The 11,330-nt window shown below is 38.5% G+C and overlaps 2 protein-coding genes across 3 annotated transcripts in view; both read right to left on the reverse strand.

The window, feature by feature from the left end:
• auh (AU RNA binding protein/enoyl-CoA hydratase) overlaps positions 1-5,636 on the reverse strand; it is a 30,745-nt gene extending 25,109 nt beyond the window's left edge. Inside the window, exons 1-6 of the mRNA XM_019894438.1 lie at positions 5,369-5,636; positions 3,352-3,419; positions 1,788-1,875; positions 1,027-1,113; positions 773-865; positions 139-195 (exon numbers count right to left, since the gene is read on the reverse strand). Of these exons, the coding sequence (XP_019749997.1) occupies positions 139-195; positions 773-865; positions 1,027-1,113; positions 1,788-1,875; positions 3,352-3,419; positions 5,369-5,594 (619 nt within the window). The 5' untranslated portion in view covers positions 5,595-5,636. The remainder of the gene's footprint in view (positions 1-138; positions 196-772; positions 866-1,026; positions 1,114-1,787; positions 1,876-3,351; positions 3,420-5,368) is intronic.
• Positions 5,637-8,872: 3,236 nt separating this feature from the next.
• The window catches only part of nfil3 (nuclear factor, interleukin 3 regulated), an 8,200-nt gene continuing 5,742 nt past the window's right edge, over positions 8,873-11,330 (reverse strand). For both annotated transcript variants that reach the window (XM_019894594.1, XM_019894585.1), the window contains exon 2: positions 8,873-11,140. In XM_019894594.1, the coding sequence (XP_019750153.1) occupies positions 9,765-11,039 (1,275 nt within the window). In that variant the 5' untranslated portion in view covers positions 11,040-11,140 and the 3' untranslated portion in view covers positions 8,873-9,764. The remainder of the gene's footprint in view (positions 11,141-11,330) is intronic.

Consider the following 11,330-nt stretch of genomic DNA (forward strand, 5'->3'; position numbering starts at 1 on the left):
TATATATATATATATATATATTGCAACATTGCATTTTTTTTAAAATCCCGACTTGATTCAAAGTCAATTTTGTAGATGACAAATTAGATTGTAAATGACAAGTTGATATTAATTGTTCAGAGTGGAAAACAATCTTACCTGCCCCGGGAATAATTGCAAGTTTAGTCTCAACAAGTCCCATTTTTGCAGAATTTGCTGGAAAAGATAGGGCCATCATCAACTTTTGAAAATCCCACATAAAATAAAGAACAAATGAAAGGAACAAAACAAAATAAGTACATCAGTATATTGGTACCGGTACAAGCAATGCTATATATATATTTTTTTATCAGTCCACCATCTTGAATATAGAGATGCTGAGTTTCCAATCCAAGGAAAGGAATTGTTTTGAGTCTAATTTAATTTATTTCACACACAAAAAAAAAAACTCAACCAAAAAAAAACAAAAACAAAAAAACAACACAATGACAACTAAAGATACACACCACTCCAATGTTTACCAACAGACATCGGGCTTTTTCTCCTGTATGCTGCTTTAAAATTATCTTAAACCAATTAGTGTCGAAGCAGCCTTATAATGAACAGCCTACTGGCTCCGGGTGAAGCGGTACGCAAAATGGCTGAAATCAATCACAAAAACAAACCAAAAAACTCATACAACTGAAAAATATTAAGATGTGTGCATTGAACAACAAAATAAATACAAAATCAAAAAAAAAAAAAAAAAACAACCACTTGGTGTTATACCAAACCAAAGTTAAAAGAATCTTACAGGCAACTCTGATGTCACATGCCAGAGCCATTTCCAAGCCTCCTCCTAAGGCAGCTCCATCAAGGGCAGCTATTGTTGGCATTGGTAGGTTACCTATTGGTAGAAATACATTTCAGCAGAACCGCAAGTACAATTATTTGGCATTTCAGGAAATGATTCCCTCATTGTGCAACAGAATCGATTGAATTGATGAATTTGGGACGGGGAACAAGATAACATCCACACCCCAAAAAATAAAACGTCTTCATGTTTACCCAGTTCAGTGATGAGCGCTCTTGCTTTGGACACAAATGGTCCCACCTCACTCTGATGCATCTTGGCTCTCTCCTTAAGGTCTGCTCCTGCACACAGGACAAAGCATCCTCATATCAGGCTCGAGGCCTTTTGAAACACTGCGTTTTATTGCAGGAGCTGTGGCAACTTAAATGCGTGTGTATGCACTTAGAAAAGTAGATCTGCATATTGTATTTTGAATGTTTTGATCAAACCTGACCTTATATATGGCTAGGTAATAAATAGATTAATTTCAATTTATAGAGCAGAATGATCAAAGTGTAATTTTTTTTAACTTATTCCGTACCAGCCAATTCTGGACCAAGTCTGAAAAGACGTTTAAAAACGTCTTTCGGAGTGAATGAATTAAGTGGCTTGTGTACTTCAAAGCATATCTTCGCCGATAATTCCCCAAAAGGAAAACGGCACTCCCGTCTGGTATAACAAGCACAAGTAGCCAACAAAGACATAAAATAACTCCCCATCGACTTGGTTGAGGTTATTTCCATTGCTGTAGAAAAATTAATGGCTTTCAATTTCAATTCTGTCCCCACTTTTCCCGGCTGCACTGCTGTGTTTGGTGTGCATCTGCTAACGTCCAGATGACGGCAAATACACGCACAAAAACAAAACAAAAAAAAAAAAGTGTCAGACTGGAGCACTGCACAGAATTCTTAAACCTTGCATTCATTCATTCATTTATTTGACAAATGGACAAAAGGAAACCGACACCAAGACTTACCTGCACAGAAAATACCAGGAACTAAACTGCAAAGAATTACACTGCGGACTTTGTTATTCTTTTTTATGTCCCCCACAGCCTCGGACATCTGAAAGAAATGTTTTCGGAATTTAAAGGCAACACATTCAACATGGCATGTACAGCAGACCATGAAAAAGAATTTGCCTTCTCAAATTCTAATTTGTTTGCATCGTTTGAGCACGGTATTGTTTGAGATAGCAGACATATGTTAATATCAGACAAACATAACCCAAGTAAACATAAAATGCTGTTTTGAATTTATTCAGGGAAAAAAAAACGCAATTCAAAGTTACCTAGCTCTGTTTGAAAAACGACATCCCCTTAAACCCAATAGCTAGTTGGAGCCGCCTTCAGCAGCTACAACTGAAATCAAGCTTTTCAACGGGCAGTGAGTCTTTCACTTTGCCTATTCTTGCTTGCAGAATTGTTTTAATTCAGCAAAACTGGAGTGTTTTTTGAGCATGACCGGCCTTTTTAAGGGTCATACCACATCATCGGATTTATGTCTGGACGTTGGACTGACTGACAAACTCGCGGAGCAGAGAAATTTACTGACAGAAGCGCGGTTAAAATAACGCGACAGTTTGACTGACTGCCGATTTCTGTTTGTTTCGGCTTGGGAGGGGTGGGGGGCGTGGGGGGGAATTAATGATAGATTGACGATGACAGATGAGTAACCAGACCGCTGACGGATGCTGAATGACGGACCGAAAACATTTTGTAAAATGCCCACCTTCTGAACAACACAGCCTGGTTACAAAACGCGAGAAGAAGAGCACAAATCCTTCTGCTCCTGTATGACAAGCGCTTCCAATGACCCTCCCTTAAGCAGCTTCCCTTTTTTTAGGGGCCATTTTGATTGTTTAGAACTTTAATTACATCTTTGGAAAAAGTTCAAGGTGTCTGTCAAGTTGTCAAGTGTCAACACGGGACCGACTTCCACATTCATTCACCACAGCCACTTCTGGCAGCAGCGACTGGGTGAATAGATTGGATGTTTGTGATAACAAAGTTGACAAAAATTCCAAACTATTTATTTTAAATAAATGTCTGCCTGTCAATGTTTTCAAACATGCAGTGTCAAATTACCAAATTTCCCCCAAGAGTGAGCAGCTGATTTTTAATTGACAATAAAGTTGACTTGAACTTGACACAGTTGTCTATCAGTCCAAATGCTTGGCAAAGGGAGAAGTTTGATACATGATGCGCATTGATAAGACAACAGCGAATTTTCACTTTGTTTTAAAACAAGATGCGAATGTCTCACATTCGTAGTGTAATTATATTCTCAGTCCTGCCAGTCCATGAGCGGTTAGAGGCGACACTAATTGTTCCTTTCTTGGAGGGTTAGGGTTAGTAGAGCGCAATAAAAATCTGTGTATAAACTCATTCCTGACCGATGTTTTAATTTACAAGAGCAATAGTATTAATTGTTCAAAAAGGATTGGATATGGATTGATGCAAAATGCTGTCAGGTTGGCAAGCACAGGAATTTGCGGACAATTGATACTGTAAATTCAAGGGGCAAATAAACAGTACATACCATTTTGACCAGATTTTTGCTGATAGCATTCTTGGCTTTTGGTCGGTTTATCCCAACAACCACTATACCTGAAACACAAGGTTAAATTACAATACAAAAAAAAAAAGAAAATCTGTTACAGACACACGACAGAAACTTGCCAACACAAAGTACAACTAGCTACTAAAATCAAGCAATAAGGTCACGAACATCAATGTAAAACCCACTCAAAAAAGTACATATGATACTGTTGGACCATTAACAAACACATTTTTTAAGTTTACTACTGGGATATAAATGTAAACTGAATTCACACCCGTGGGCGAATTTACGGGAATCATTCTCTATACAGTATTGGTGTGAAATGATGATCCTCTCAAATGAAAATGAGGGACATTTCCCCATGCTATCAAAGGTAGCAAAATCTTTTCTGTGCATCCCTGCAACCTCCAACACATCGGAGTGGATCTTCTCTGCAGGAGGGAACATCTGCTCTCAAAAGTGAGAAAACCTTTCGGCCAGAACATTTAGAAATGCTAACTTTCCTGACAATGAACAACAGAGCGCTGTAGATTAGGATTAGAGGTGGAATGTAGTACAAATTGTGAGCATTTAGAACAAAATGCCATTTTTTTATTGTCTTTTATTGAGACGAAAATTGACATTTTTGTGGAGAATTTATTTTTCGGTTTCGATGCTTACCTCATTTGGTTTTGTAATATTATTTAATACTTTTAAGATGTGTTCAATTTTGTTTTCCAAATGAACTTGGTTGGTAGCACAGTTTTGTAAATGTAAAAATATATATTGTATAAGGGCATTAAAGGCCATTGAAATTAAACTATACGCATGTATATTTTTATATATGATATTTGGTATTCATAACGGTAATTGGTGTGTTTACACTTGTAACTATGCATAGTTTTATTGTTCTATTTTTAAACGCACATTTGTTATAAATGTTCAAGGCAACAGTACTTCACTGAAAGTTCAAATATTGTACTATCAGCATAACTGTCTTCGTTTTTAGATTGACCAAGGAATGCTGGTACAAGCACATTTGTTATAAATATTAAAGGGAACGGTACTTCACTAAAAGTTCAAATACCGTACATGTATTGTACTATCAGCATAAGTGTCTTTGTTTTTAGATTGCCCAAGGAATGCTGGGAACAAGCTGCAAGTTTAAGAAAAATTGAACGTACTATCGTAATTCTCTTTATTATTAATTTTTACATACCTGAAAGAATTCAAACTGTCAGGTACTTGTTATATAAAAGCAGCTGCTTGCTGGTGCAGTACACTGTGATTTGCATTCCATCACCTTCTTAAAGTAATGGCTTAAATAATTAAAAAAAAAAGCCTTAATCATCGGCTCCATCCAATGTACAGATCATTTCTACCCCTGAAATTAAATTATTAATACATATCAGAATGTGGTTATTTTAAAAAAAAAAGTTTTTTGGGGGAAAAAAAACAGGTAGTTATTTTAGGACACTGATGTCATGATTCGATTAGTCGATTTATTTTGATTACTGTTTGTTATTAGCCGACGCTCAAAATAATCATTTGTGGCAGCCCTATTTACAAGACATTTGATATTCACTTTACAGTGACCAGTGACTTTAACTGCATCACTTTGGTAAACTACATAAATAAAGGCAAAATGAACTATATATTAAAAACAAACCAAATTTGAACAACTCAGCTTTTAAATATTTTATTTCAAGTAATATAAGAAAATATAATATAAGAAAATGCCATGAATAGGTAGACTCAGTTACAGATGCTTGATAATTATTTAGTAATATTGCACAAGGTGCCTTAACTTCTAACTGCTAGTAAAATCTTTGTCCAATAAGTTACCAGCACTTTCACTGAAGCATCGTCAGGATCCAGCCACTATAGTTTCACGACAGGCTGAACTCCGTCTTTGCCGGCGTTTATGCAACAACTGTGCAAGCACCGCATACGGATGTTCGCTCAACCTTTCACGGTTGCAACTGAAATTTGAACAAAACAACACAACACAACATACCGTGATCTTCTCCGTCAAGGTACCTCACGATCAAGTCGTCCTTTGCCTCCGAACTGTACTGTCGTGCCGATGCGCCAAAACGGACCGGAGGAAAAACTGATTTAGCGGAACCGACATACCGTCTTGAAGCGAAGTAAGACGAGCCTAGCTTGGAGGCGCAATGACTGTCTGTAAAATGCACTCGGCAGGCTTGCAAAAGCGCCCTGCGTCCAACCAGGGCCGCCATACTTACGATGCGTACCGTGTGACTTTCAACTCTGACCTGAGTCACGTGACATAGTCACGTGACACTGCCATCTCAGTTCACAGAAAAGATACTGAACGAGAGTTTTAAATGTCAAAAACATGATAAGATATGAAACTAACTGGGCCAATCCAGACAGTTATCATTGAAAAGCAAGCATATTTTAATTATAGTATAATATGTTATATTATTCTAAATGAAAACATATTTTTATATTTAATAATAATTAAAAAGGCTTTGGGGCAAGTAGGGCAAGTATGGAGACGCACGCAACAAAAAACACAAAACTTCTTATATGATCAATTAATACAGTATTTCACGCGTCGTCATTTGCGGCAGTAAAATATGTTTTCTAGAATTAATTTGATAACTAAATTACATTAAATGTATGTGTAATAACTTTGAAAAAGATTTAAAAAATAATACAGCCGGCTGTCATCATACATTAAGCAGGTCACTAGACAACTGTCACGTGTGTTATCTTTGGACGCGACTGCATATTTGATATAGCCACCCATCTTCGCCAAATGGAATGCCTCTACCATTGAAGCTGAAAGAATGAAGCCATATCATTTCCAGCCAACATTTTGAAATAAGTCTACTGAGTGGAACTCCAATGTCGATGTAAAAGATACAGCTCCGAATGGTCTTTTAATGGCACAAAATACACTTTGGAGAAAGAATGGTACCAGCATTATGGACAAAACACCCATAACCCGGCTGGCGCTGGCAATGGCAGAAGGTTCTAGAGAAAGCATATTTTCCCTCGAGCAGTTAAACTCATTTCCCACCTCTTGCTTGTTAAATATACTCGGCACAGCATTTGTTTTTAAAGTTGCTGTCTCCTCTCCAGCTGGGTATCACACGAGTGAAATTGGCCCCCACCCCACACAAAAACTGGATGAAATAGTCTGTTACATTTCTGCTTCATTTATTCTGGTAGTGCTGTTCCTGTTTTTTTTTTTTAGTTATTAGAGATACTATTTTTTTCTTTAGGTCATCCAGAGCTGCAGATGAGCTCATTGTAATAAGATGTTCTTACTACAACTAATCAAGTGGAATTTTGCTTATCTGTAGGACTGCAATTTTGGAATCAGTATGCCAATTTTAGTTTTAATCAGCATTAAAATCTAAGATTTGTTTTCCCCAAATGTTCCCCAGGGTAAATATAACTGTAGGATCCTTTGTGACATATATTCTTTATTCTCAGCAAAGAACAATAGTTTTGTTTTTGTCAAGGATTTGAGTGACGTCTTCTGTGGCTCCGTGTATGTCTGTATTATTATTCCCCTCGGTGGCCAAGATGTGCAGACCACAAGGAACAATTTAATGGCCATTGAATTGAAGCAAAAAGTGTGACAAATCATTTAATTCATTACAGTCACTACCATATGTTCTTATGAAGTACAATATTTTAGAGCGCCATTTTCCTCATTAAAATACACCCAGCAATTTTTTTGGGGGGGCGGGGGGGGGGGCTGAAATGGATACAGCAGGAATGGAAATGTGATTTAAGATATGAGTTTTGCTTTACGAGCATGGTCACAGAACAAATTAAGCTAATATATCAAGGCAAGGGAGTTCTTTCTTTTTTTTTTTAAATAGCCAGTGTTGATGTTGTAGTGACTGGTTTACACTTAAAACGCTATACCAATTGGAAAGTTAGTCCTAGAAACAACAGTGTTTAATTAATTTATGTTAGAAGGTGGCACCAAAGCAACCACATTAGAACATAAAAAAACAGAACTTTTCTTTAAAGAGATGGAATACAAAATCAGTGCAATGAATTTATTCCTCATACATTTTTTTTTTTAATCACATTAAGGTATTTTGAGCTGAAGTGCTGTACACAATCTGTATAAAATGTCACAATCCTGTCAAATCTCAGATTGGAAATGTGGCTACCAATTTATTAAAGTGCTAAATACTTTACCCTCTTGTCCAAAATCTTACATTACCTGATAAACATTCCAAGCAGAGGTTTACATACTGTTATGAGTGTCTTCAAACAAAACAAATCCAGCCAAATATTTTCGAACATACAATGGCCGCATCACATTAATCATAATCACCTTTATGAATTCTAGCGTTAAGGCAAACCGGCCAGTCCAAAACTTGGGCAACATTTGCCAAACTGCCATCGGTTGTGGTAGCAGGAATACAACTTTTACCTATTCTTAAAATCTAAAGGAGAATGGTGGTTAAAAGGACGATGACAATGACAGGAGCAACAGGTTATATACGTGCTACAAAGAAAATTAAAGCGCCATACATTCACTGTACATATTCCAAATGATAACGCATACAAGAGACATTTTGAGTTTTTCCTGCTGAAGCACATTAAGTCTTTCTAGATCCATTACTGATATCGTCATCAGACAAGTTCGATCATTTCTTTTCCCAACTAAAAATAAGCTAAAGAAAATGACATAAGAGCATTGAAACTTAAGTTACAGTTCTTAATGCGTAATGAGGGCAAACGGCTATTCTGCTGAAGAGACTTGTGGAGTAGCCCACTGCCTTGCAAAAAGTAACGAGACTACTGGAGATTTCAACATCACCACAGACTGTTAATTTGTTTGCGACAAACAGGTAACATGGAGACTTTCTCAGAGCATTGAATTTTTCGCCATAAGTGATCCATTAAATACCATGAGAATGAAATGACCTAGATAAACGATAATATTAACAGACATACTGTATCCGGAGACTACTTTTCAAACAGTTTTTTAAAACTGATGAATTCTATGCTACTTTGTATGATCCCGATGAATGGAATTCTTTGAAGGTGACCATATCCAAACAAGGTTGCAGTGTCAGCAAGGACTCGGCGGAGTGAATTTCAAGATGGGAGTAACATGGTTGGCCACTTATGTGGCCTCACGTAGTCAAACTGACCGAGGAATTTTCTGCCACGGTCATTCATGCAAAACAATTCACTCTATACCACACGGTATGTCAAGGGATAAAATTCATGGTGTGGACACCATCATGCCCCGACCTCAACCCTATTGAGAACCTGTGAAACCAATCCCAAAACGATCTATGAGAGTGGACAGCAGTATCCCTCCAAACAGAAGCTTTTTCTATCCTCCTTTGGGACTTAGGAGACAGACAGATACCCTCTATGGACTCCAAAGTTCAATGGATGAGAGAGTTGCTTGGGTGAGATTGAAGAGGGTTTAAGTTAACATGAACGTTGGTCAGTGAAGATGTTTTGGGGTGAAATATCATTCATGCATGTTTTTTTTTTTTTTTTTAAATTACAGTCATGACAGAAATGACATTTCTTTCACCCATTTCATTTGTGGTAACTGCATAGTCATTTGGAACACTATTTTGAGTACCTTTACAATACAAACATTGTTTTTACCATGGTTGTTTTGTTCGATAAAATCCTAATTATTACCAAACAATATAATTTGTAAGTGACCTCAAAACATGATTCAGTGTAAACTGCATTGACGATATAGGAAAATTACAAAATCAGCATCTATAGAACATGTTACACAAACAGGTGGCAATCCAACACATTTGAACATTTCTTTTGCAATTTTTAAATAACCACAGTTTTATTACAGACAGAATTGCATCTCTCATTTGTGACCATTTTTGTGAAAACGTGAGCCCGTTGTGAAACAGTTTTTCATTTCCAAAGTTTGAGTGCAGTGGGTTCAACAATGCATTGAAAGGTGACCCCCCCCCCCCACAAAAAATAACTTAATATTTCTGAAAAGGACAATTTTTCATAATTTTCAGTTCTGTAGTTTTACGTGAACAACTATATACTGTGAGAGCAACGGAGGAAAACAGACACAGTTGGTAATGATGAGTAAAAAAAAAAACACAAAAAACAATTTAAGAATTAACTTTTCAGTCCAATCAGCAATGTGAAATTATATTTGCATTTCTATTTTAAATAGGAGATAATCTTCCTAAACATGAGGCTTTGTTTTTGTGCTTACCAAATTACCACTGTATACTAGAATTTCAAAATCTTTTATTTTGAAAATATACAGTGACCAAGAAGTTGCTCCAAAGCCAAACAATAACCACACAAGTGTAATACCAAATAAGTGAAGATGCAAATCATCTGAGGGTTCTTCAGGCAGGCGAGCTATCAAGAGGGACTCATTGTGATGAGCGGATGCTTCACTTGGTTTCATTCCAGCCCCTTGCCGTGACGTGCTGTGTTTGTTCAGAGGGGCCACTTTTGCGCTCCTCTCCGTCCGAGTGTGCATAGGATGGCTGGTTTACATCCACAGTCGGGAAGTCTGAGATGTTATGGTTTTGCCTGCTACTCAAGCAGCTGTGCTGAAGTGTTTTTGTGCTGCTTTTATTCCACTGCTCCGACGGCTGGGTCCAGTCCTGCATGGCAGTGACCTGTTCTGACAAAGGGCACGGCAAGGACTGAGAGCACTCCGAAGTGTCCCAGGAGGCCTGGAAGCATCCGTTGACCGGTGAGGAGAACTTTCCCGACGAGTCGTACTCTGGGTCGATGGCTTCGACTTTGATTTGGATGGTTTTGGCTTTGATTCGCAGTTTATGAGGCAGCGCTGAAGAACTGGCCTCGGGCACTTTGTGTGTGGATACAATAACGCTTCTTGGGTCAGCCGCTGATGGCGTCAACCCTTTGGGGACCTGCTGCTCATCTTCGCCATCTGATGATTTGCTCACAGCACCGTCATCTGAGCTCCTGGGAGAGTTACTGGATGACCTGGTGATCTGTAAGAACTGAGCTGGTTGGGTGTAGACTCTCGACATCGGGCTGGCCATGTAGTTCCTAAAGAGTTCATAGGGACTACTTCTCTCTGGTGGAAAGGTGCCATTCTCCGCTGGTTCCCGTTTGACCTCTGTGGTTCTGGGTATATTTAAACTATCCTGAGTTGGAGCACATGCCTTGGATATATTTGGTGAATGTTTGATGACGGAAATGCAACTACTGCGCAGGTGATGAGGCTCCGTTTCCTTGCTCGAGGAGCCTTGGTCGGCACTGGCTGTGACGAATTGCTGATATAGACGGGCACTCTTGTGGCTCGATAACTTCTCAAGTTCTTGGGTGTATGCTGCTGGGCTTAAAAGGCCAAACTTTTGTTTCAGTGACAACAGTTCGGCTTTGAGGGAGGCGTTTTCCTCTCCCAGGGCCATCAGCTTGTTCTCGAGCACCATGTCATTTATACGGCGCTTCTCCCTTGAGCGTTTCGCCGCTTCATTGTTTTTGCGGCGCCTCTCCCAATAAATGGTGTCTTTCTTCTCCTCTGGGATAAACTCCCTTTTCCTGCGACAGGTAGTTTTAGCGATGAAGGGTAAAGCAGAGACATTACCTATCAGGTCCCGGTTTGCCCCTTGTAAGGCCACAGCCAGTAGCAGGGCATCATCTCCACTATAGGGCTCACCGGAGTCAATTTCTTGCTTAACTGACTGCATATTTGTGACGGTAACCTCTGAAGTATTTAACTGTTCCTCATCATGCTTTCACGTACTAATGATATCTTCCACAAGGGACAATCCACTGCTCATCACAAAATCTGTGGGATTACAGAAAGAGGGTCATGCATTAATTTCCATTCAAAAATTACAGGGGAAACATGTCTGAAAAACCTTTTCCATTTTCGTACAAAGGACTTTTCACGAGTCCTGGCATGTTAAATACTGATGCACAACATTCAGTAGGGTGTGTGTGTGTGTGTGTATATATACACACACACACACACACAA

This window comes from Hippocampus comes, unplaced genomic scaffold, assembly GCF_001891065.2.
Source record: "Hippocampus comes isolate QL1 unplaced genomic scaffold, H_comes_QL1_v1.1 scaffold123, whole genome shotgun sequence".
Taxonomy (NCBI): domain Eukaryota; kingdom Metazoa; phylum Chordata; class Actinopteri; order Syngnathiformes; family Syngnathidae; genus Hippocampus; species Hippocampus comes.